Source organism: Clarias gariepinus, chromosome 1 (assembly GCF_024256425.1).
Source record: "Clarias gariepinus isolate MV-2021 ecotype Netherlands chromosome 1, CGAR_prim_01v2, whole genome shotgun sequence".
NCBI classification, from domain to species: Eukaryota; Metazoa; Chordata; class Actinopteri; order Siluriformes; family Clariidae; genus Clarias; species Clarias gariepinus.
Genome location: NC_071100.1, coordinates 37,636,812 through 37,663,361, shown reverse-complemented (window position 1 = coordinate 37,663,361; position 26,550 = coordinate 37,636,812). Strand labels below are relative to the sequence as shown.

Sequence of the window (26,550 nt, the reverse complement as noted above, 5' to 3'; positions counted from 1 at the left end):
AATAATAAAATGAGGCAAATACAAAATACAATTTTTATTTTCAAATTGAAAAAATATTAGTTAACCATATGAGGTGAAACAGATAGTGATATGTTCATATTGAAATAACTTTTAAACCGATCCAAATAATGAGAATGCTCAGAGGTTATCCATGGGGTGAGAACCTGCACTCTGCTTTGTTGGTTGTGAAACAGAAATATATAGAAATATATACAAACACTTTCTTGCATAGTTCCTGTTGAATGACATTTCAATGACATAATGTTAATGTTTCTAATAAAGAAAGGCATCTGTTTTAGAAACCCTAAATGTTTTACAAACTATACTATAATAGTGTTAAAAGTTCTGAATTTGTGGACTGGAACTGTGTTGGAACTCAACTTTTAAACTCAATAGGTCCATTAGTTTTTTTTTTTTAGGTTTATTTCTAATATTCTCAATCATTTTAAGAATTATGTTTAAATCATGAGCTGACTCATGACACCCTGTTCCTTTATCCATCATGGTGCTGATTCTGCATGAAAGGAAATCCTTTTCTCCAAAATCTATTAAACCTGAGCATTTAATGTTGTGTTTGAAAATTGCACCTTTTTCATTATTCCTCTTATATTGCCGAACAGTGACGGAGGAAAAAGAATTGGTGATTAAAATGAACTATTTCACTTTGCAGTTTTCTTGCTATTAAATTATGGCAATCATGTTAAAAGACATTATTGTATGAATCTCTCAATTAGAATAAATTTTATGCTTTCAGAAAAGAACAGTCATGTGTTATCTTCACATAGATGGATTCTGTAACCAGTATGTGACACTACACATTTCAGTGTATGTAAAATTTCGAAGAAAACCTAATAAAGGTATATAGATAATACAGTGTGGACATATTGTTTAGCTACACTAAAAACATTGACTAAGTTTAACAGGGTTGCCAACAAATTACTATAAATGTATTAAGTACATTATTGTTGTTCTTCCATCTGCTCCATGTTAATACGATGTCAAAGTTTGCCCAACTGGTCCACATATTCAGCTTGGTACGGTTTTATACCAGATGCTCTTTCTGACAATTCCACCATTTTTATCCAGGTAATTTACTGTAAAATCTACTGTCATTTTCCATATATTCTGTACTACAGGCATACACATAGCCTAGTTTTGACACATAGCCTATGGAACAGATTCATTATATATCACATCCCAAATCATTACACACCGGTGAATGCTGGCAGTCTTCATACCTGGGTTATACAGGAAATAATATTGCAATTTTTATTTCAAAATCCCCCCTCCCCCAAAGGTTTCATACTTCATTTCTTTAATTGCTTCACTATCAGATTTTGCTTGCCTCCTTGTTGGCCTTTTGTTACCTCAAACTGCACCTGTTTGTCACCATTTAAAAGCTAATTTCATTAAACACTGCTTTGTTGGGGTGTTTTTAAGTTATTACTTTAAAATCATGTGATTATACAAGTCCTAGCCTACAATTTTCATAAAAGATTTATTAATTCAACATTATTGCATTTATATTCTTAAATAAAAACAAATCCAACGGATTTTGACTATAATCAGTGTGTGTGAAGTTTTTTCCAAAGATAAGAGAATGCGTGTGCGATCGTGTGATGCCAGGAAATACTGAAATGCAATTCACAATCCATTCCAAAATTTTGGGGAACTCCTATGGGAAATGTTCTCAGATCACATGCATTACAGTAAGACGAGCCGGCTAAGTAATCTATCCATGATGCAATTGAGACCTTCAAACATCATGAGTCTGTTTATCAATTTTTGACTTCAAGTGCTCCTTATACGCCAAGATGTCTCCGTTCCATTTAGTGATGGTCTGGTTCTCACACACCCAAATTTCCTGAGCCACCTAAAATCAAACAAATCACAGAAACTTTTATTTTTCTACAAGGAAAAAAAAACAACAGCTACTTAAAAATAGCTCTGAGATCTTTGTCTGCACCAGTAATGTACCTGCTGGATAAGTCTGAAGTCGTGGCTGACCAGCATCATCCCTCCCTCAAACTCGTTTATGGCTTCTGCCAGGGCGTCGATGGTCTCGATGTCCAGGTGATTGGTAGGCTCGTCCAGGAAGAGCATGTGGGGGTTCTGCCATGCCAGCCAGGCGAAGCACACCCGACACTTTTGACCGTCTGACAGATTTCTGATGGGACTCACCTAATGAGAAGATTCACCAATTTATCACATAGTATAACGTATTAAATATATTTGCTTAGAAATTCCAAATATCGATGTACAGGATCATGATCTGCAACAGATGTTAATGTTTCCTACGCCTACTTGATCAGACACACACCTGCTGTTTACCCGTCAGACCGTACCGTCCGATGATCTTTCTCATCTCTTCCTTTTCTTTAATCTCTGGGTAGCACTTCATCATGTACTCCAGAGGAGACAGGTCCAACTCCAGCTGTTCAGTCAGATGCTACGAGACACATGTGACACAAAAACTGAAAAGCTGAACAATTAGATGAAAACCAGAGATGTATTCATATGTTTGATGCAGTAGGTAATCAATCAGTAGGTCATTTGTAAGACCCTGTCCTTGGTTATTAGAAGGTAAAATCTAAGCTGGCATTGAGTCTAATAACACGCATAGCAGAGAGCTCACCTGGTGATACCTGCCGATCTTCACATGTGAGTGTTTCCTGATCATGCCATCAGTTGGGAGGAGCTGATAAAGCAAAAATGTACGCATTAAGGTTTAAGTACACTGAATGTGAAATAAAAAGAATACATTTGTTAATTAAGTTGTTCACATAGTCACAGTCAATGTACTCTACCTCTCCCATCAGCAGTTTCAGTAGTGTGGACTTTCCCGCTCCATTAGGGCCCACTAGAGCCACTCGCGTATCCAGGTCAATGCCAAACTCCAGGTTTTTATAAATATATGGCTTTAAAAAGTAAAATAATAAAATGCAAAGTCAGTAGAGATCTCTCAAGGATCTCAGGATTCTCTGCTCATTTCCGTAAGGAAGTGCTGATTATATACACGACTGGGATCACTTTCGAACTCCTAATGCTTTTTAATGCTGGAGAGGTCCAAAAATATGCAATAATCTCCTTTGAACAGTGGATATTGAGATGTATCTGCTACTTATGCTCTGTAAAGCCTTTATAACGCCCCTAATCTGAGGTGCTGTTTGTTAACTGGTGAGGCTGGTTACTCTAAATGAACTTCTCCTCTGCAGCAGAGGTAGGTTTTGGTCTTGCTTTCCTGGGATGGTCTTCATGAGAACCAGTTTCATCATGGTTTTAGTTTTAGCTACATTCTTGAATATCACAATACAAAATACTTACAGGATGAATTCCGCTTCTCTTAGGCGTATCATGATATTAGTGATTAATATTCAGTTAAGCTGTAACACCTCTTTCACACTAGGTGGCAGCACCAGAGATAGTTTGGAACCTACTGTAAATGTCTGACTCATGACTAACCCAAAGTTTGAGCTCATCAGGCAAAAGCGTTATGGCACATGTCAAACACAAGGCCTGTGGTCTTCTTTCATATAGCTGAACTTTTATCCCTGATGTATGACATACATTTATGATCGTGAGAAAGACTAAAATTAATATATGTTAATATAATAGAGTAAAATTATATCTTCTATAGTCAAAACTTATCAGCACTTTGGTTATATTAAAACTTCTGTTGGTCTTATCAGCTGCATGTCTGTTCAAGGCAGGTGTGAATGTTTCACATCCATTCATTTGTAACTGCGGTGAGAGCAAAAAATGGGATTTGCATGAAGGATGAGCAACATGTAGTGATTAGTTTTTTGTGGTCTGAGAGTGTACCTAGTGCTGAAACAACACACGGAAGAGCGTAAACAGAAGCATTTGGATATCTCCATATGCTTATTTTGACAGATGCTCTAAAAAAGGTCAAAAAAGAGAATCGTTGCTGGTGACGAGATAAGATCCATTACTTCGAGCCTGAGAGTAAACGGCAGAGGAATCACCAACCGGGAAAAATTTAAAAAGTCATCAGCTGGAAAATTGATGCTTACAGTTTTCTGAGATTCTCAAGTGCCAGTATTGGAACATTTTCAGGAAAAAGGTTTAACAATCAACAGAGGTGAAGAAGAGCTGTAGCTCAAACTTCTAATTGAACACTGCTGAAACTCTGCAAGATCTTTGTTTGAAGGTGCTAAAACGTCTGATACATAGTAAGAACACAGTCCTGATCTTGCTCCATCAGATTTTCACCTAGTTGGTCTCTGAAAGCAGCACTACGAGAATCAAGATTCACTTCTGATGAAACATTTTTAACGAGGCAATATGAAAGCTTGTTGACAAATGGACAAAGTGCTTCGAAAAGCAAGAAGATTATGTCAAAAAATTATTCTCAAAGTGTGGATCACTCACCCTCGTATATATTCTAGGCAACTTTTCTCATGATACAGTGGGATGTACTGTACTGTAAGAATGTTTTATATTAAATTGTAATAATTTGATGTCATTACAAAACAAACATATTCCATTTAATTTTTATTTCTGCCAATATCATTTTTAAAGCCTTTATTGTTATTTTATCAGCTTTAGTGAGTGAAGACCTGTGCATGCAAAAACTCACACTTCACACTTACCGCGTTGTCTGAATATTTGAAACTGACGTTCTGAACCATGATGACAGGAGGTGGAATTTTCCCACAAGGAGGAAAATAAAATGACAGAGTCTGCCGGAGAAAAGAAGAGAAGCTCAAGCTTGATGTTTCTGTATTAAGTACAGTACAGTAATAAACAACTGATCAGTATAAACTGTGTGCTTGCTATGTTGAAGAAGTACAATGCTTTCAGTCTGATATTGAGGATGATTGTGGTTTCTGAACTATAGTCACTTTCCAGGAATGTACAAGCTCAAATATAGAGGAGTTGAACAATGAAACTAAAACACCTGGTTTTAAACCACAATAATTCATTAGTATGGTGTAGGGCCTTCTTTGGCGGCATCAATTTGTCTTGGAAATGACAGATACAAGTCCTGCACAGTGGCCAGAGGGATTTTGAGCCATTCTTTGCATTTAAAACACCCCAAAGTGGCTCAATAATATATAGATCTGGTGACTGTACAGGCCATGGGAGATGTTCAACTTCACTTTCATGGTCATCAAACCACTCTGTCGAAAGCCTTGCTGTGTGTACTGGTGCATTATCATCCTGATACACGGCACCGCCTTGAGGATACAATATTTAAACCACTGGGTGCACATGGTCCTCCAGAATGGTTCGGTAGTCCTTGGCAGTGACTCGCCCATCTAGCACAAGTATTGGGCCTAGGGAATGCCATGATATTGCAGCCCAAACCATCACTGATCCACCCCCATGCTTCACTCTGGGCATGCAACAGTCTGGGTGGTACGCTTCTTTGGGGCTTCTCCACACGTAACTGTCCCGAATGTGGGAAAGACAGTGAAGGTGGACTCATTAGAGAACAATGCATGTTTCACATTGTCCACAGCCCAAGATTTTCGCTGCTGGCACCATTAAATAGGCGTTTGCCATTGGCACGAGTGACCAAAGATTTGGTTATAGCAGCCCGGCCATGTACATTGACCCTGTGGTGCTCCAGACGAATAATTTTGGTGGATAGTTGAGGTGCACATTTAATCCTGCAGTGAGTTGGGCAGCTATGGCTTTATGTTTTTTGGATACAAGCCGGGTTAGCACCCGGACATCCCTTTCAGACAGCTTCCTCTTGCGTCCACAGTTACTCCTGTTGGTTGTGGTTCGTCCTTCTTGGTGGTGTGCTGACATTACCCTGGATACCGTGGCTCTTGATACATCACAAAGACTTGCTGTCACAGATGCGCCAGCGAGACATGCACTAACAATTTGTCCTCTTTTGAACTCTATGTCACCCATAATGTTGTGTGCTTTGCAATATTTTAAGGAAAACTGTGCTATTACTCTGCTAAATAGTGGAATGTGCAATCTATGAAAGATTGGCCACCAGGCTGGTCAAATTTAGCCATGAAACCTCCAACACTAAATTGGCCAATGTTTCAGTTTCATTATCCAATTCCTGTATATATGTATTGAAATTAAAAATGGTCTAAAAATGTGAATCTGTCAAGTTCTCTCAAATTGCACTAGTTGATGGGTCATATATTAAGTGCTACTTCATCCAAACCGGTCATATTTATGCCCATATATTTCAAATGTATGTGTGTGCATGCTCCACCTTATCTGTAACTACACGGGAGGTCAGGCCTGAGGAAACCATCTTCTGCAACGTCTTCTCTTTGCTCTGTGCCTGACGAGCGAGCTTAGCCGAGCCGTGACCAAATCGAGCAATATAGTTCTACATAAAGAAAGCGGGGCAAAATGTTTTTTGTCAGCTTTCACACACGGAGAAAAAAAACTACTGTACAATGAGCTTGGAGCAAATGTACTCCCCTTGATGTAAGTAATGAATGAAACAGTAGGAAAACAGCAGTGACATTTAGAGAGCAATAGCAGACGTCAGCAAATGTTAAAGTGTGAGCAATAACGCTAAGGGGAGCAAAAGATTCTCACAAGCACGTTTACTGCAGCATGGTGTTTTACCTTCATGTGTGCTATCTGGTTCTGCTCCCAGTTGTAGCGTTTCATCTGGTTCTCCTCAAGCTCTTCCCTGGTTTTCACATACTGGTCGTAATTGCCCTTTAACCGCAAACAGATGGCACAAGAATGCTGAGTGCACCTTTCTGGACTGTTTATTTTCTTTCTTGCTAAAACAGTTCAGTAAAAATGATTCACTGCTTGTAGTTAGGTTGCTGCTGCTTCTAAACTACGCTGGAGTTCACCTGGAAGCTGACTGAAAGCACCTCTGATGTTCTTGGACTCGTTATTTAAACTTGACCATTGGGGAGAGCACAACAGAGTCTGATTCAAACACACTAATGTTGCATGCAGACAAGTCAACATTTCAATGTCAATGTCAGACAATGTCACATTTCAGTTTTAAACAAGAAGACATGAACAAATAAATCCACTATCCATCCATGAACCTCTGTAGTTCAACTAGAGACCGTGGAAGCCAATGGGGACCATTGTAGTTATTCACATTTCTAGGACCGTGGTAGGACCTAATTGACCTAACCTGCATGTCTTTGGACTGTGGGAGGAAACCGGAGAACCTGAAGGAAACCCACCAAGCACAGGAAGAACGTGCAAACTTCACTGACACAGACCCTACGCTGGAATCGAGCCCAGGACCTGGAAGTGCAAGGCTAAGCCTTGACAGTGCTAACCACTAAGCCAACGTGCCGCCAGTCAAGGCAGTGTTGCATATTTTCCCCTGATTTAGCTATAATTCTCAACCATTTTCCATTTTATTCAATGTGGTGGTAAGACTGTGAGCTGAAACATTTCACTCTATTTTGCTCAACTTTCTTCTTGGGAAAAAAATCAACCGTCCATACACTTCCAAAACTAATCGCGCAGTTCCATGTCTTGCGCTGGCTAATTAAGTTATGTTTGGTCAGATAGATCAGGTGTGTTGGAACAGGGAAGTCGTTGCACCATTCATCACTTCTCTAATTAACTCCTTACACCGTGCATAAAAACAACTTACTGTGTAATATCTGAGTTTCCTGTGGTGTAGATGTATGATGTTGGTGCAAACACCGTTTAGGAAATCTTGAGAGTGTGAGATGAGTACAAGAATTCGCTTAAACCTGGAGGAAAAAAAAATAGAAGGCTTTACAATGGTGCTACATGTGCATTTTTCTCTAGCATTCTTTAACAAAGTCATCCGCTCATTTTCCAAAAGCTTGCCCAACACACGTCTACAAAAACAGCTGAAAGGCTGAACAACGTACGATTTGAGTTCCTCCTCCAGCCACACGCAGGCATCCAGGTCAAGGTGGTTAGTGGGTTCATCCAGTAACAGCATGAAAGGTTTAATGAACAGTGCTCTGACAAAGTTAAGGAAAGGGAAAGAGAAAAAAAGACGAATGTGTGAATATCAATATAATATTATTACTGATTTATAAAAAATCGGCTTATGCAGTCATCGTACCTGGCCAACGAGACACGCATTCTCCAACCACCGCTGAAGTCTTTAAGCTTTTTGTGCTGCATGGCTGGAGTAAACCCCAGGCCGAAGAGAATGCGTGAAGCTCGAACCTCTGCTTTGTCTGCATCCAGCTCTTCCAAGCGCTCGTAGATCTCCATCAGCTTTTCGCACTCTGCTGCAGTAATGAGTAGAAAAATGACAGTATTTTGTTGTTATTGATAAAAATCTACTGTTTTATCATTTCTCTTATAAGGGCTGCACTAAAAGTAATGCACAAGCCGGCATACAAATTGCACATGTTGGTAGAGTAACTCTTCCTCTATACAAAAGCACTAATCAACATGGTCTCCACCACAAGGTATGCATTTGCGGCATTGTCTCTCCAACTCTTGAATCCTCTTTGAGAAAATTCAGGTGTTCGCTGTTGTACCCAGTTTCGTGTCAGCGATCGCAGTTGATGGTTGGACTCCCGCTGTGTGGTTTCCTTCCTTCTTCATCCATCTGTGCACATTGTCTTGTCAGTCGTGTCATCTCCGTCAACATTCTGTAGCCTTCTGTGGATGCCGTACAGCCTGCAGCACTCCTTCGTAAAGAACTCAATGATGGAAGAACAGGAAGAAGAGTTACCATAGATAAAGAGCTAATCTACCAACATATGCAATTTGAAAAACCTGTTTCAGTTAAGTTTTGCCAATATTTGCATTATTTGCGGTACAGCCTTTATAACTCCTAAAAGCACATATCTTCTAGAACTGGGCTCTGCCAGAACTAATTCTGTCAAAAAACAGAAGTATGTCTTATGTTTCTGAGCTTTGATGTTTTTCACTCTAGGTGGGATGCAGTATGTTGGTTTATTGTTCACTATATAGTATTTCTTTCCTCTGTATGTCTAACTCACAGTCCTCATGGGCAAGTCTTTCTGCCTCCTTCTCCAGCTGGATCCGCTCTGCATCCACCTCCATCACACACTGTAGCGCTGTCTTCTCACTGGGAGCCATTTCACGTGTCAGATGGTAAATGTCTATGTGCTCGGGGATGGGAACCTCTCGATGGCCGATAGCAGAGAGGAGCATAGATTTACCTGTCATGAGTAGAAAATATATATATATATTCACATGTTAGAGTAAAAACATAAAGACATTAGGAATCAGGATTGTCTTACATCAGCCTTATTAAGCATCAGAATCCTCCATCTATCTATCTATCTATCTATCTATCTATCTATCTATCTATCTATCTATCTATCTATCTATCTATGTGATACCCTCGGACCATGGTGTAAGTCATATGTTTGGTATCTTTTACAGGACGATAACCCACACCTGTGCCATTGAGGCCAATGAGACCGTAACGTCTGCCTGAGTTCAGTTCCAGGCTCGTGTCGCTCAGCAGCTCCTGTCCATGGAAAGTGAGTGAAAGACTGCTAATGTTAACGTCTGTACTGTTGGGGTGCGATGCCAAGACACCTGTAACTGCCCAAGACTCTATCTTGTTTAGCTCAAGCTCATCTAGCTCTTTAGTCAGAGCAGAAACATCTGCAAGGAAGACAAGACAGGGACAGAGTTTATACATGTAAAAACAAGACAGTTTTAGTTGCCTTTTATTTACATTTAGGCATTTGGCAGACGCTCTTATCCAGAGCGACTTACATTTTTTATCTCATTACACATCTGAGCAGTTGAGGGTTAAGGGCCTTGCTCAAGGGCCCAACAGTGGCAACTTGGTGGTTGTGGCGTTTGAACCTGGGATCTTCCGAACCGTAGTCTAATGCCTTAACCACTGAGCTACCCCTGGCCCCCACTTTTATGTCACACTATTACTATCCAGCTTTAAATGCTGCAGGCTCATACTAGATACTGTACAGATAAATGTATCCATCGGCAGTGCACACGGTTGTCTATTGCACCAGAAGCATTACTGTACAATGCGACTTAAATAACACACCTCCATTTGTCTCTCCATTTGGAACCGCTCCATTTTCCTCGGACTGCTCGATCTCTTCCTGCTTTTTGACACGCTGACGAGCTTTGGCTGCCTCTTTCTTCTTGGCAGCCTTCTTCTTGGCAAGGTCTGAGGGCATGACTTCAGAGCTCTGTGGGCTAGACGGTAAAATGTCATGGTAATGATATTTGCAACATGACATGAAAATGTTATTCTTCACAATTATTCTTGAAAGAACTAATAAACTGTGGATTGCTATATGCTCAAAAGTATATGGACACCTTACGATCACACTTACATGTGCTTCTTTCACAAATGTTGGAAGTACAAAATTATTTAGGGTGTCTCTTCATGCTTTAACATTAGAGTTTTCCTTTACTGAAATAAAGGGCTCAAACCTTTTCCATGTTTGCTAATGGACTGCACCTCAGATACCATGCTTTTGTGACTAAATAAGCAAACCCCCACAGCCATGCTCCAAAATCCATAATCTAGCTGATTTAACAAAAAAGTTTTTTGTAACACTGTATCCTCAGTTACCCTGAGACACTATCACATTATATTACTCTGTAGTAGTGATACAAGAGCTCAATTTGTTTTTGAGGTTCCCGGTTTACTGGTTAATCTACGAGGGTGAGTCAAAAATTATCCACATTCTACAGTAGCTGTGTCATTTATTCCAATTAATTTATTAGATTATTAACTTATTAGGCTTATTAAATTTTGATTAGACAAAAATATAATTCTTTGACATAATTTCCATGTTTTTCAAAACACTTGTCCATCTGTCAACAAGCTTTCATTTTCCCTCACTTAAAAATGTTTTTGGCCAAGCTGTAAGTTTACGAATCCCATAGCCCTTGAGAATCCCAGAAAAAGCTGGACATCTATTTTTGCTTTAATAATCTATTGCTCTAATAATTCATGATCTATTACTGGCTAACATTTGGTTCATTCTACAGATGAGGTGGAATTTGGGTTATAAAAATCTCCTTTTTTAGAAATAGAAATTCTTTAACAGCAATTACTTGTAACACCAATAACTTGTAAAAGTAAGGACGGTAACACCACTGACGGTAGCACCACCGATGCACCAATGACATTTTATAGAAACATCGTAACTTTTTACAAAAAGTATTTCATGTGTAAGACCACATAATTTTCTGTTAAGTTAAAACCAATTACCTATATATCCATATTTTTGACCGTTCTTATTATAAAATAAGTAACACCAATGATGGACTGAATGATGGACGTTTCTGACGAAAAACTCTTTTTAAGTAACAGTAACACCAATGACATAGTTTGCGTTGACTGATATTTATTTCATATTAATAATTATAATCAATTATTGTTTTACGATTTTAGTGTTTAACTTATTTATTAAGATATTAATGTTGTTGTGAATCAGATTTATTTTGTGAAAAGTGTATGATTCCACTTTGATGTATGATCAAAGTGACAGCGAAATCATCAGCAAAACAGCACTTTCCACCATTTTTGTACAATAAGCCAGATATATTTAGCTTTAACACACACACACACACACACACCTTCAGTAAATGATCTACATAGGTACACAAACTGTGTATAAGGCAGCTGCATCATGTAGTAAGATGTCCTGTAATTTTTGCCTTTCTGTGTGCAACTTAGGAAATTCTGCAAAACACACTGTCAATAAGGGACCCTAGGAGACTCGGAGTGCACTTGGGAGTGTGTAGGGAATAGGGAGTAAGGCAGTTTTTAGGACACGGTCAGAGTTTAAAGCCTTGCATGTGCCGGAGTGCAGCGTATACCCAGGTCCGGCTGAGCCGAGCTAAGCTAAGCTAACTAGCCAGCTCCTACAAGTGTCACCTGTGTAACAGCTATCTGTATCACGAGTTATTCACAGTACCAACTAATAATAACATTTTGTTTTACGAAACATGTTATGCTTGACGCTCTTTTGTAGTTAAAACCACGCAGATAATGTATTATTCCATGTATGTAATAAGTATTATCTCCACACCGGCGTGTTAGCTTAGCGAAAATGCTAAATAGCTAATGGTTCCTATGGCTATTACCCAGCTACATGGACGTGACTATATGTGTGGTTTAATTCGTGAATGATAGTTTAAATATAAAGCTATTAAAAGGAATGAATAAATAAAAAAATAGTTTGAGAATTATTCATAAAGTTTAAATAAAATTGAGGTCAGATTTAAAATTATGTAATATACTGTTTATATATAATATACAATATACTCCAGGTGATGCATTGTCGTTATAACTATGTAATAAAGTTATAGAGAGTGTAATCCTGTCAAAGAGCGCTACCTTAGCTGGAGAGCAGCTGAGAGCCGGTGTTCACTCAGACAACAGGCCGTATTAGGACAAGAGCAAACCCCTGCCTCTGCCAGGGAGGGGCACATGGCAGCTCTACATGGATATAAATTTATTATTTAATCATAAATCATAATTAGCAGCTGGTGATGCAAAATGTTCATCTGACACTTTATTCGAGGACTAACTTTGTACGGATGCTAGCCATTTCTTCAGGACCCCTGGCATTACATGTCACTGCATGAGAGCACTGACATTTACATTCACAACATTTGGCAGATGGCATAGTGGTTAGCACTGTCGCCTTGCGACTTCTGTCTCGGGTCTGATAGAGTTTGCATGTTTGCTTGGTTTCCTCTGGGTGCTCTGGTTTCCTCCCACAGTCAAAGACATTGCAGATTAGGCTCATTGGTGTTTCCAAAGTGCCCGGAATGTGAGTGTGTTTGCGTGTATATGTGGTCTATGATTAATTGGCACCCCACCCAGAGTGTACCTCGCCTCGTGCCCTAAGTCTCATGGGATAGGCTCAAGACCCCAAAATGGTTAGAGTGTTGGACTACTTCTTGGAAAGTCCCAAGTTTAAAACCCCAGTGAGCGGGCCACTTAACCCTGAACTGCTCATATGTGTAATGAGATAATGTGTAAGTCGCTCCAGATAATCTGCCAAATGCCCAATTGCTATTGTTGTGCATCAAGTCCACCATGCATATTAGGCGTGCAAAGCTGTCAACTCTCACACATTGAGCGTGAGACTATCACTTATAGCTATCACTTATCTTCGCACGCTGTCATGCCGCACTTTCCAATATTCAAAACAACTGTCCTCGGAAGACGCAAGCAAAATCTGAGCTCCAGACTTTTTTCTGACGAATCAGCTTTTATTTTGAAATCTAATCCCTACATCGTTCTGTCACTTACATAGGTGTATTGTGGCTGGAGCACACTGGAACAAGGCTCTGTCACTTTTTCTTTCATTTAGTCATTTGGCAGACGCTCTTATCCAGAGCGACTTACATTTTTTTTTTTTATCTCATTACACATCTGAGCAGATGAGCGTTAAGGGCCTTGCTCAAGGGCCCAACAGTGGCAACTTGGTGGTTGTGGGGTTTGAACCTGGGATCTTCCGAACCGTAGTCCAATGCCTTAACCACTGATCTACCCCTGGCCCCTGGCCTTTCCAAGTGAAGGGAAACAATATATTTTTTTATCTGTTTAAACACACACATTTACAGCCTGTGTAAAGGCATCAATCAAACACAATTGTGTTAAGCAGATCAACATAATTTTATCTACACTGTAAACCCTAATGCTCAAAGTAATTAAACATATTGAGTACTGTTAACTTAAACAATTACAAAATTCAAATTAATAGACCTTGATGAGTATTTAAAACTTTTTGGTATTTATGAGTTTTAGAAATGACACTTTGCAAGTTAGCTAAACAAGTTTGATATTTTAAGCCAGAGTAACTAACTTCTTAAAGTTCCAACAACTTTAAATCTTTCAGCCTAGCGATTTTATGTCTGACATCATCAATGCACATGTAATGCACTGCCCACATTGAATTGTTTCAATCAAGATGGTGGATTGGTCTGTCTGCGTGTGATGCTGTAAGTATATTTTTTTACAAATCTGGGCACCCTAACAGAGCACTGGTGGCTCGGTGGTAGGTGTGTCGCCTGCCACGCGAAAGGGCTGGGTTCGATTCCCAGCCACTGGATGAAGTGCCTGTCCCAAGCCCAGATAAAAATGGGAGGGTTGTGTTCAGAAGTGCATCTGGTGTAGAAACTTGTGACAAACCGCTGTGGTGACCTATTGCCAGGAGCAGGCGAAAGATCAACAACAATTTATTTTATTTGCAATAACTAAAAAAAATTTTATGCTACTTAGTAATGCAAGTAAATAACGATTAATATGAATGAGTACAACAAACTCAAAAACTGATTTAAAATTGGAAACATCATTACTTAAAAAATTTGATGTAACTGATTCTTGCCAACTTATTCGGGTTTACAGTGTAATAAGATAAATTAACAAGATTAATTGCAGTTACGCAGCAGCTAGAGCAAAGAAAAGAGAGTGTGAGGGTAGTGACATGGTATTATCCAAAGACACAAATACACAGTTAGCACTGTCGCCTTGCACCTCCAGGGTCCAGGGTCAATTCCCTCCTCGGTTCTGTGTGCATGAAGTTTGCATATTCTCATTGTGCTTGGTTGGTTTCCTCCAGATACTCTGGTTTCCTCCCACAGTTCGAAGACATGCAGGTTTACCTAACTGGCGTTCCCAAATTGCCCGTTGTGTGTGAATGTGTGCCCTACGATGGATTGGCACCCCGCACAGGGTATACCCCGCTCCTGGGATAGGCTTCAGGCCCCCAATGACCCTGTATACAGTATAAAGCGGTATAGACCACGAGTGAGTGAGGAAGTGGCTCAGTTGGGGCTTAGTGGTTAACATAGTCGCCTTGCACCTCCAGGGTCCAGGTTCGATTCCCGTCTCGGGTTTGTGTGCATAGAGTTTGCATGTTCTCCCAGTGCTTGATGGGTTTCCTTTGAGTACTCCGATTTTTCTCCCACAGTCCAGGTTAAGTTGATTGGAGTTCCCAAATTGTCTGTAGTGTGTGAATGTGTGCCCTGTGATGGATTGGCACGAAGTCTCCTGGGATAGGCTCCAGGACCCCTGCGATCCTGTATACAGGATTATGCTGGTTCCCAGGCATCGTTATTTGTTTGCTGTACTTACTGCATGTAATTATTATCCATAATAACTAAATAATAACTACAGACACTAGGATAAATTAATAATTGAAATTATTATTATTATTTTTTAAATAATGACTGATTTCGTTTGTGTATAGGAGCACAGTCGAGGTCTAAAGTTTATTGCAGCTGAATTTAGTTTAGTTTGTAGAGTAAATGCTGAATGCGGAACCTTTGTGCTCGACTCTTGTTTCTGGAGGTCTACTGTACGCGTTGCGCCTGTGTGTGTTTTTTTTTTCTCTTTTCCACATAACGTTAAGTCGTGGAACGGATTCGCCGATTCGGAGTATTTACACCCAGATCACTTTTAACCGGATGTCTTATTTCGTTTTATATTCGGACACAGAGCGTGAGCGAGAGGATTATTATCCGTCAGCCGGTTTGGACTGACGATGACCTGAAAGATGATTTTATTTTTTTTTAAAGAGAAGATGGCTGGGTATGACTGCTCAGTATTGTGTTGAAAATACGAAGAGAGCTCGCTAAAAAAAACAACAACAACATTGTATTACTGTATATACTGCGTGTTTATTTCTGATGGGACGCGGACTGGAGCTGTTTATTTGCTAGTTCTCAGTTTATTTGTGTGTGTGTGTGTGTGTGTGTGTGGCAGAAATCAGGAAATACAGACCATCACTGTTACTGAGGAAACCAGGCACTTTCAGCGTTTGGTTAAATGTTTAAAATGTCATTTATTGTTATTACAAACTCCCAGGAGGCTTTTCTTAGCTGCATTTACCATTAATCATCTCTCCTAAAGAGAAAATGCACACTAACCCCACAACACTAACTAATCTCAGCTAGAAATCAAACATGTCCCTTTCAGAGTACTGTGTGTAGTTTAAGCCGTCCCCATCATCTATCCTGCCAGACTGCTCCAGAGGTACTCACAGGACAATTATCTGCTCCGCTTACAATCATGCGCCTGTCCCCTTTCCTTGCCGTCTTCCGACCCGCCATGCCCCTCATCCTGGGCTTGTCTTTGGGCTGCACTCTCAGCCTGCTCATGGTGTCCTGGACGCAGGGGGACACGGACGACGTCTGTAGTGATCAGCTGCGTCTTGGACTCCTTCCGGGCGATCGTGCCGGAGATCCCCAGAGAGTGGAGGCAGGTGACAGGAACGAGGATTTCCAACCTCGCATCGTACCGTATCATAAGGACCCGAGCAAGCCACACAAGAAAGTGCTCAGGTCAGTACAGATACATGATCAGTCATTTTTAGGTTTTGATCAGTAAGCGGTGGATGAGGGGTTAGGAATCTGAGTTGGTGAAGGTTGTGAGATCAAATCCCAGGACTTTAAGACACTTCCTTTAACCCTTTTCTCTCTCTGCCTGTCTATCTGTCTATCTATCTATACAGTGTCAGACACAAGTGTGGATGTATTTTTTACATTCCAGAGCAATAATAAAAGAGTTTCAAAATTATGAAATAACACACATGGCATTAGGTAATTAAGTAACAACAACATCCTGTTGTTATTTTAAGACTTAAAGGTCAACTGCTTTGGAATAGTTCTAGCAAATACTACATGTATACAGGTCCTTCTCAAAAAATTAGCATATTGTGATAAAGTTCATTATTTTCTGTAATGTACTGATAAACATTAGACTTTCATATATTTTACATTCATTACACACAACTGAAGTGATTCAAGCCTTTTAATTATTTTAATATTGATGATTTTGGCGTACAGCTCATGAAAACCCAAAATTCCTATCTCAAAAAATTAGCATATTTCATCCGACCAATAAAAGAAAAGTGTTTTTAATACAAAAAAAGTCAACCTTTAAATAATTATGTTCAGTTATGCACGCAATACTTGGTCGGGAATCCTTTTGCAGAAATGACTGCTTCAATGCGGCGTGGCATGGAGGCAATCAGCCTGTGGCACTGCTGAGGTTTTATGGAGGCACAGGATGCTTCGATAGCGGCCTTAAGCTCATCCAGAGTGTTGGGTCTTGCGTCTCTCAACTTTCTCTTCACAATATCCCACAGATTCTCTATGGGGTTCAGGTCAGAAGAGTTGGCAGGCCAATTGAGCACAGTAATACCATGGTCAGTAAACCATTTACCAGTGGTTTGGCACTGTGAGCAGGTGCCAGGTCGTGCTGAAAAATGAAATCTTCATCTCCATAAAGCTTTTCAGCAGATGAAAGCATGAAGTGCTTCAAAATCTCCTGATAGCTAGCTGCATTGACCCTGCCCTTGATAAAACACAGTGGACCAACACCAGCAGCTGACATGGCGCCCCAGACCATCACTGACTGTGGGTACTTGACACTGGACTTCAGGCATTTTGGCATTTCCCTCTCCCCAGTCTTCCTCCAGACTCTGGCACCTTGATTTCCGAATGACATGCAAAATTTGCTTTCATCTGAAAAAAGTACTTTGGACCACTGAGCAACAGTCCAGTGCTGCTTCTCTGTAGCCCAGGTCAGGCGCTTTTGCCGCTGTTTCTGGTTCAAAAGTGGCTTGACCTGGGGACTGCGGCACCTGTAGCCCATTTCCTGCACACGCCTGTACACGGTGGCTCTGGATGTTTCTACTCCAGACTTCTGCAGGTCCCCCAAGGTCTGAAATCGGTCCTTCTCCACAATCTTCCTCAGGGTCCGGTCACCTCTTCTCGTTGTGCAGCGTTTTCTGCCACACTTTTTCCTTCCCACAGACTTCCCACTGAGGTGCCTTGATACAGCACTCTGGGAACAGCCTATTCGTTCAGAAATTTTTTTTCTGTGTCTTACCCTCTTGCATGAGGTTGTCAATGATGGCCTTCTGGACAGCAGTCAGGTCTGCAGTCTTACCCATGATTGTGGTTTTGAGTAATGAACCAGGCTGGGAGTTTTTAAAAGCCTCAGGAACCTTTTGCAGGTGTTTAGAGTTAATTAGTTGATTTAGATGATTAGGTTAATAGCTCGTTTAGAGAATCTTTTCATGATATGCTAATTTTTTGAGATAGGAATTTTGGGTTTTCATGAGCTGTATGCCAAAATCATCAATATTAAAACAATTAAAAGGCTTGAACTACTTCAGTTGTGTGTAATGAATCTGAAATATATGAAAGTCTAATGTTTATCAGTACATTACAGAAAATAATGAACTTTATCACAATATGCTAATTTTTTGAGAAGGACCTGTATTAAGTGCATTTCCAAAACCCATCAAGCACCATGATGAAACTGGCTCTCATGAAGACCATCCCAGGAAAGCAAGACCAAAATTTACTTCTCCTGCGGAGACGTTGTTCATTTAGAGTTTAATTGAGAGTTTTTATACCAATTATCATATAGTGTATATATACAGTATATTAATATATAATATGTAGTAACACAAAATAGTATGTGTATATGTGTGTGTATGTTTATGTATATACACATACACACACACACACACACAAACACCTTATACTGCTATATATTAATTTGATATATACTGTAGATATGAATTCATTAATTTGCTATTCATGTTTTGATTTAGATTAAAGCACTTGTATCAGCCTTGCATGAGAATATCAAATGGAAAATTATTGTTATACTGAAGCACTTTTAGGACAAGGGACATATCAAGGGTTAAGACGAACATTTCTTATAGTTTTTCTCTTGATTTATTGTTTCCAGCACATAACAGCAGAGATGTTTACAGTAATACAATGCAAGTCTAATTCAAGTCTCAAACCTTTACCTTAGACTCCATGCCAAGGCTCGAATCTTTAAGCTTAGGTCTTTGTCATTCCTTTAAGTCAACATAATCTTTTGTACATGAGGGACATGAGAGGTAAATGGGAACTTAAGAAAATGTAACAAAGACAAAGAACACTATTATTCACAATAAAATATTTTTTTTAACAGTTTTGTGCGGGTTAGTTTAAAAAAATATAGTATGTATGACAAGTTGTTTCATAGAGGTTAAGTTTATGAAAATATAAAAAATGCCAAATGAGGCGTTAAGAAGGCCTTTGTCGGCGCACTACTTGCTTTTACAAACAAGTAGTACACACAAGGAACATTAAAGGAATAGACTGTCTTGAATACGAATTGAGGTCTTAGTTGTAATAACTTTTCCTGCTCTGCACACTGACTGTGAAATTTGTAATAACTAATTGGAGCCAAATTCCACAACTCCCGTTCCAAGTGAAAATGCATTCCAATGTTTAGCTGAGACTTACAGTATATAAAGCTTCTGCAGTCCCCTGAGATAAATTGGGATTAACTGTATTTTTCTGACAATGTACAGTGAAACCCCGGATTGCAAATAACGCGGTTTTACGCGTGTTTCGCAAGACGAGCAAAGCCGTCTTAATCTTTGCACTGGGTCTTAGTGCTCATCTCTTACTGGTATAATCAATATTTACGCATGTACTGTTTACTATAACACTGTGACTACGTGAGTGTGCGCATGTAAGGCAAAAGAAAGTCTCAATAAAGGTTAAAAATCCATTTTCTTTCTCTCTGATTCACCCTGTCATTATGTGTGTGCGTTGTGTGTGTGTGTGAAGCACCCCCTCTCTGCTTCACACACACACACACACACTGCTCTGTAGCGATTCTTTGCAAATGTAAAGTGCAGGTTCATTTGTTTGTTTGTTTTACTTTACAGCAGTGATTCCGTTAGTATGCGCTCACACAAGTGTAATTAGCGATGTTCCTTGCAAATTTTTTCGACAAAACCTGTTTATGTCTGTGTATGTGTGTGTGAAGTCACACACATACACAAACATACACACATAGCGCCTGCGCGCATAAATGGAAACACTTATCCGGCTGGATTTATTTTTACTTTTTTTAAAGGTAAAATGCAGGTTAATTTGTTTTATTTTTACTTTATATTTTGTGTAAACTATTTTTATGTATTTATTTTTTTGGGGCTGTGGAACAAATAATTTGAGTTTCCATTATTTCTTATGGGAAAATTAAATTTGGTTTATGAGTGTTTTGGAATACGAGCCCGCTTCTGGAACGAATTATGCTCGTTATCCAAGGTTCCACTGTATTTACTATAAATTCAACTATTAATGTTTAGTTTCAGAGAAAGAAAAAAGATAAATTTGTTAATTTAAGTTTACTTGTACTATAGTCGCAAACTCAATTGCTTATAAATGAAAAAAAATTATTATATTATTTATAGTCGTACAAGTGACTGTAGCAGTACCACTGGTCTTTCACTGCTTAAGCTACTGGTAAGAAGGTTCTGAGTTCAAATCCCAGAACCACTAAGGATTCACAAGCAAGATCCTTTATACTTAACTGCTCATTTGTATGCTGTCTTAAGTTGTTCTGGAGAAATAAAAAAATGTAAATTGGACCAAATATGACCAAAAATTACATTGAAGCATAAGCTAAAAAAGTTCCTTAAAGATTTTTATTTTTAATATGGTGTATAGAGGCTAATTGATAATTCAATCCTGCAGCACACATTTACCCAGAACACATTTAAAAAAAAAAATGTTGATATACTGTATATAGACTTCTGAACACAGATTACAGTTTAAATAGCCCAGTTATATGCGCTTTAAGAAATCCATCACCGCAGAATTACAGAGCGGAGAAAAAAAAGCCTCTTGTTTGCTAAACCAAGTGTGAGATAGAAACGTTCTGTGTAATATTACTGAGGTGTGATATTGAGCCCGGCTGCCCCGCAGTGCAGAAAAGTAATGCCACAGTGTGAATTCCCTTACCAGGGATGTCGTATTTCCATCATAAAACTTCTTACATTTATGATTCTTCATACAGTACCTGTTTATAGGCGGTTAACACTTTTAATGGTGGACTATAACATGTCATTGAATGCTGTGTTCTGGTTATGCAGTAAACCTGCAAACTCGCAAAAATCGATGATATAAAAAAAGAAGAATGAAATGGATTGTACATAAAAATATAAACACAAATACAGATACACAAATGAGTCCTAATCTCAATGAAGCTTAGCTCAAGGTAAAATAACACAGATGTAGATCAATGAATAAATAAAAAACGCTCAACCACATTTACACGATCTCATGCGGAAAAAATATTGACATGCAGTACTGTGCAAAAGTCTTAAGCCGTCCCACATTTCTTCATATTTTTCTTCCAAAGAGCTAGAGAACGGCTAGGAAAGGCTTCCTGAAGGACTTTTTTTGGCTCTCATATTCAGTCTAGTCCCTGTACTTGACCAGTTTCATAAGAAGGTTTTTCTTTTTTAGGCATCACAGTGACCTATAAATCATTTAAGCATAGAAAACCATCTAACTTAAGGCATAAACCAGTAAGAAACAGTACTGAATGCTGAGTGGTTGGAACAGACGAGAGAGGAAATGAGGTTGCTGCTGAGGTTGTTATATTAACAAACTAATTTTAAATGGTATCTTTATCACTTTGTAGACTGTGACAATAAAACATTTGTTCCCATTTTTTGTTATTTAGTCTTTATCATTTCATTTAAATTAACCTAAAGAATAGAGGAGTGTCTCAATACTTTTGCACAGTACTGTAATATTTATTATAAGATAATGTGTATTATAAAATTAAAGCTTTTTTAATGATGCAAGATCTTTATTATTTCATAGAGCAGGCGATACGATATTATCCTGATACCGAGGTGCTAATTCGATTAGTATCACTTTTTTAGAAATTTCACAATTTAATATAAAATGACTTATTTAGAGTGTTATAATTTTAAAGAAACTGTTGTGTCGCCTGCCAATGTGTGAATAGCTTAGAGTGCCTGTGGGGTTATAGAGAAGCTGCATCATACTTCCACCTCAAATGCAAAGCATATATAAATTAAAAAAGTTAATTCTGAAGTCAGTGTTGCAATACTTGAATACTACACGACAGAATTCTGACCCGTCACAGAATCACTTTTTATCCCCCCACATCTCTATTGTTTACAAGCTATGCTCATATTAGTACGACTTGTAACATTGTAATACCTTGTCTGCGTCTGCTGCAGGACCCGTTACATCCACACAGAACTTGGCATTCGTGAGCGCCTCCTGGTGGGCATCCTGACCTCGCGTGCCACACTCAATACACTGGCTGTGGCGGTGAACCGTACCTTGGCTCATCACTTCCACCGCACCTTTTTCTTCACCGGCCTTCGTAGCGCCAAGCTGCCCCATGGCATGGCCGTGGTCGCTCACGGAGATGACCGACCCGTCTGGCTGATGTATGAAACCATCCGCCACTTGCATCAGCACCATGGCAACGAATATGACTGGTTCTATCTGGCCCAGGACGACACGTACACGCAGGCGGAGCGCATCATGAACCTAGTGGGACATTTGAGTGCGGGACAGGATCTCTACATGGGCCGCGCGGAAGAGTTTATCGGCGGCGAAGAGCGGGCGCGGTACTGCCACGGCGGCTACGGCTACCTGCTGTCACGGAGTTTGCTGGCTCGGCTACAGCCGCACCTCGACGCCTGCCGCAACGACATCCTCAGCGTGAGGCCGGACGAGTGGCTGGGTCGCTGCATCATCGACTACCTGGGACTGAGCTGCATGGAAAAGTACCAGGTGAAGTACATTCCTCAGGTCTTGGTTTTCAGGTCACAGTTAGTTGATGATAAAAAGATTTAGAAGAAGAAATAGTAATTTCCTGTTTTATACATTTTTCAGTGCAGTCTCTATTGTGCGATGTTCACTATTCAGTTCATGAGTACTCATATGTAGGCTTATAATATGTTGTTTTGTTGACTTGATATGTGTCAAATATGAACTGGAAGAACGCCCATAATCACGCAGCTGTGCTCCTGATGTTCCAGCATGTCTCTGTGGCACAGCAGAGACAAAGCTCTTCTCTTCGCCAGGGAATTTGCTTCTAATACTGCAAGAGCTGTTATAATAGAAAATCAATCAGCACTTCTGGCATCAGATTCAATAATCCAGCAGCACCAGCTTTTAACATCCTGCCACAAAGAAGTAACACGTTGTTCCTGTCATGTCTCCCGTGCTTTAGGAAATGACCTACTATTACTTTGAGCTGCAGAAAAATGCAGACCCCGAGCGCGAGGACAGCGTCCAGTTCAAGAACGCCTTCACCGTGCACCCCGTCTCAGAGCCGGCGCTCATGTATCGCTTACATAAACGCTACAGCCAGATCGAACTGGACTGGACCTACGCCCAAATACATCAGCTTCAGGTATGGATTTATTTAATTATACACACATAATTAAATGTTGTAGCTCAGTAGTTAGGCTGCTGATTAGAAGGTTGTTTAGGCACTGAGGATCTTCGAGCAAGAACGTTAAGCTTTCAACTTTAACTCGGCATCTTAAAGAGATATAAGTAAGTTACAAAACATATATCAATTCGAATATAACAAATAACTGTAAAAGTCATACGTTGTTGCTTCTTATTTACTGAATTACAAATCATAGTTTTGCTTCTTAGTCGTGTTTCCCTTTTGGTTTTTCCTCTCCTGTTGGTCTCTTATGGCTAATGAAAGAGCTTCGTTTGTTTGAGAAGTGAGGAATTCATTTCAGTATTCCACTGCTGCATTACCAACCTGGCTGTGGAGGCAAAAGGTCCCCAGGGGCAGCCAGACACGGCGCCTACAACAACCATTCGATTGTAATCCGTACAGAGCCGAAATACCCACTATTAAACTATTTTATTAGCTGTGGAACACACTGCTGAACAGGATGTTAAAAAAGTTCTGTTTAATTTGCTTCTGGTAAACCTTTTAGATTTATATTAAATGAACTGTTTACTCTGCCACAGGTACAAATTAACAATCTGAGTGAGCTCACTCCAGAAGGCAAAGCAGGAGCCACATGGCCTGTTGGGGTCAACCCACCTTTCCGTCCCAAGACGAGATTTGAAGTAATCAACTGGGAGTATTTCACGGAGGAGCACATCTACTCGTGCGCGGACAGCTCCCCGAAGTGTGAACTCCGGGGAGCGGACCGTGCAGACGTCAACTCCATTTTGGAGACTGCTGTGGAACGTTTAAACGAGCGATATCAACCACAGCTGCGTTTCCGGAAGCAGCGTTTGTTAAACGGCTACCGCCGCTTCGACCCCACTCGCGGTATGGAGTATATACTGGACCTGGCCCTACAGGCCTTCACACAGAAAGGACACAGTCAGGTGATTGCCAAGCGTGTTGGCCTGCTGAGGCCTCTCAGTGCCATAGAGATCATTCCAATGCCGTATGTGACTGAAGCAACAAGAGTGCAGGTCATCCTTCCTGTGACAGCACGAGATCAGGACTTTGTGGGCAATTTTTTGGACACGTATGTGATGAACACTTTGGACACGCGGGACAATGCCCTACTAACCTTCCTCTTTGTGTATGACCCCTATGACGCACAAAGGGTCAGCCAGACCGATGTCTTTGCCAGCGTGAAATCAATGATCAGCGAAGTGGAGAAGCGATATAGTGATGTGAAGATCCCGTGGATCAGCGTCAAAACAGAGGTTCCCTCCCAGGTGAAGCTGATGGACATCATCTCCAAGAAGCATCCAGTGGACACACTGTTCTTCCTAGCCAGCGTCTGGACCGAGGTCACTGGGGACTTCCTGAACCGTTGCCGAATGAACGCCATCAGCAACTGGCAGGTCTTCTTCCCTGTTCACTTCCAAGAGTACAGCCCAGCCTTGGTGTACCGAGACCAGCAACCTTCTGCAGCCTCGTCGTTTTCTTCAGAGGCGCTCCGAGACGGCCGCTTCGACCGCCACGCCTTCGAGGAGGCCTGTTTTTACAATGCAGATTACATGGCCACTCGTACCAAGATGGCCAACGACATAATGGACAACGATGAGCTGCTGGAGAGCATGGACGTTTACGAGATTTTTGTGCGCTACTCAAACTTGCATGTCTTTCGGGCAGTGGAGCCAGCACTGATCCAGAAATACGTACGGCGAACCTGTAACCCCCGGTTCAGCGAAGACATCTACCATCGCTGTGTGTTGAGCAACTTAGAGGGACTGGCCTCACGATCCCACTTAGCCATGGCTCTGTTTGAACAAGAGCAGGCAAACAGCACCTAGGACATGTGGTCTAAGGGAGTTAGCCCTGCCTATGGGGAGTCTCATTCCGCTAATATAACTGGCCTTACTGAACATTAGTTTGCAAACTGTGAAAACCAAACTCGTTGAAGTCTGAGAATATAGAATATGAAAGTGTTTCAGTAAAGCAAATCAACTTAAACCAACAACACTGATTAAACATGTATTATTCACTAAGTCTGGACATGAGATTCTTTCTTCATGAATAGTTAAGGGTCACTAAGTATTTGACACAAAGGTGCCATTTCTTCCCTAAATAAGCAGACTGAGAGAAAGAAATTACATCCTTAATTTATTTAAAAAGATTTTTTTTAATGATCAAGAGCCCAGTTTCCGTATTGGCTTTCCTAACCCATACGGTTCCAAAGATAAAAGCACTTATACCATCTGGGGGTCCAGCAGGCATGTGTGAGATAAAGCGGCATGGTTTTGCCCAGTTACTATAGCAACGTCCCCGGCTGCAGGGCTGACTGAGATCAGAATGTAACGTGATCACTTCCGAGGTGTACTGTGCTGATTCTGAGCATGATCATTTGGGAACTGTTCTTGCTACAGCTTTGGTTATTTGACTGTTCGAGATAGGAGGCTTTAGTTTCGGTTTAGGTGAAATTTGGTGTGTGCATTCCAAAACTTGGGGCCACAGAAAGAAAAAAAATCAAACTTTTCTTCAATGCGGTTCAATTCCTATGAGATAATTGGTTTTGTGTGGATTTTTTTAAGTTGTAGCCATTTTGGAGCTGTTCAACATATGTTTAATTTCCCAAAAGGACAAAAAATGAGTGAGGTAAAGAACCAAAGGAGCCCCACACAGATCCTCATAAATTGAAATCCTGATAAATTTTCTCCTAGATGGACTTTGTTTCAGAAGACCCAACTGAATGTTTTGATTTAGGTTTTAAGTGTGTGGAAAATTAAGGGAGATACGCTGTCCAGTCAAAATCAGAAAAACTGGAATTTTGCGAAGACTGTCTGTCCCATTCATTAGAAATGTAATCCTAAGAGAATCCTGAGGAAGAGGAGGGATAAGGCCAGGACAGGGAGCTCTTTTAAATAAAAATATAAAGATTAAAGAAGTAGAATTAAAGTCACAGAAGTAAAGGTTTATGTTGATCCATATTAAAATGATTAATTGATGGCCGAGACATGTCCCTGTGGTCTATGACGTAGACGTAGAGCCTATCAAGCCACTAAATTCTCTGACTTTCATGCCAGACGCAAATGGAAAAAGAAACCTCTGTTTCTATTTTATCAGCATTTACTTAGCCGGTGTGTCAGGTTTTAAACAGGTGACGTCTGATGTTTGTATTCTCTGTGAAATATATATGAAAAGAATTCAGCTCTTTGCAGGCACCTGAAGTATCAAATATCCAGACACTGTATCCTCAGAGCTTAATATTCTTTATTTTTGAACCGTGCATTGCTTAGTATATATTAAACTATGGAACCAGACACAGCGCACAGTTCCTTATACAGTGATATTTTGCCTGTAATTCCTTTTTTATTAAAAAA

General features: G+C 40.1%; 2 protein-coding genes across 4 annotated transcripts; one reads left to right on the top strand and one right to left on the bottom strand.

Annotated features, from left to right (window-relative positions):
• Positions 1–1,210: 1,210 nt before the first annotated feature.
• On the bottom strand, positions 1,211–12,332 carry abcf2b (ATP-binding cassette, sub-family F (GCN20), member 2b). 3 transcript variants are annotated; one of them, XM_053492472.1, is made up of 15 exons: positions 12,284–12,332; positions 9,971–10,125; positions 9,349–9,561; positions 8,925–9,107; positions 8,030–8,201; positions 7,830–7,925; positions 7,583–7,685; positions 6,574–6,669; positions 6,209–6,328; positions 4,614–4,703; positions 2,808–2,918; positions 2,636–2,698; positions 2,321–2,449; positions 1,978–2,181; positions 1,211–1,873 (listed from the first exon to the last, which is right to left on the bottom strand). In XM_053492472.1, exons 2-15 carry the CDS (start codon positions 10,104–10,106, stop codon positions 1,757–1,759), a joined length of 1,833 nt encoding a protein of 610 aa, XP_053348447.1. In that variant the 5' UTR covers positions 10,107–10,125; positions 12,284–12,332; the 3' UTR covers positions 1,211–1,756. The 3 variants fall into 3 exon arrangements, with proteins under 3 accessions (XP_053348447.1, XP_053348532.1, XP_053348626.1); XM_053492557.1 differs by lacking the exon at positions 12,284–12,332 and adding an exon at positions 10,266–10,379; XM_053492651.1 differs by lacking the exons at positions 9,971–10,125; positions 12,284–12,332 and having other exon boundaries at positions 9,347–9,444.
• A 2,970-nt stretch (positions 12,333–15,302) lies between these two features.
• chpf2 (chondroitin polymerizing factor 2) lies at positions 15,303–25,214 on the top strand. The gene is made up of 4 exons (XM_053503119.1): positions 15,303–16,242; positions 21,981–22,545; positions 22,988–23,170; positions 23,752–25,214. The coding sequence occupies exons 1-4, from the start codon at positions 15,971–15,973 to the stop codon at positions 25,021–25,023; spliced, it is 2,292 nt and encodes a 763-aa protein (XP_053359094.1). The 5' UTR covers positions 15,303–15,970; the 3' UTR covers positions 25,024–25,214.
• The last annotated feature ends 1,336 nt before the right edge of the window (positions 25,215–26,550 follow it).

Excerpts from the sequence above, each read along its gene's own strand:
- chpf2 (XM_053503119.1), top strand. The coding sequence starts at position 15,971 with ATGCGCCTGTCCCCTTTCCTTGCCGTCTTCCGACCCGCCATGCCCCTC. Across the intron at positions 22,546-22,987 it reads GCTGCATGGAAAAGTACCAG|GAAATGACCTACTATTACTT; the intron begins GTGAAGTACATT and ends CCCGTGCTTTAG. Across the intron at positions 23,171-23,751 it reads CCCAAATACATCAGCTTCAG|GTACAAATTAACAATCTGAG; the intron begins GTATGGATTTAT and ends ACTCTGCCACAG.
- abcf2b (XM_053492472.1), bottom strand. The coding sequence starts at position 10,106 with ATGCCCTCAGACCTTGCCAAGAAGAAGGCTGCCAAGAAGAAAGAGGCA. Across the intron at positions 9,562-9,970 it reads AAATGGAGAGACAAATGGAG|ATGTTTCTGCTCTGACTAAA; the intron begins GTGTGTTATTTA and ends TCTTCCTTGCAG. Across the intron at positions 6,670-7,582 it reads GGAAACTCAGATATTACACA|GGCAATTACGACCAGTATGT; the intron begins GTAAGTTGTTTT and ends TTGCGGTTAAAG.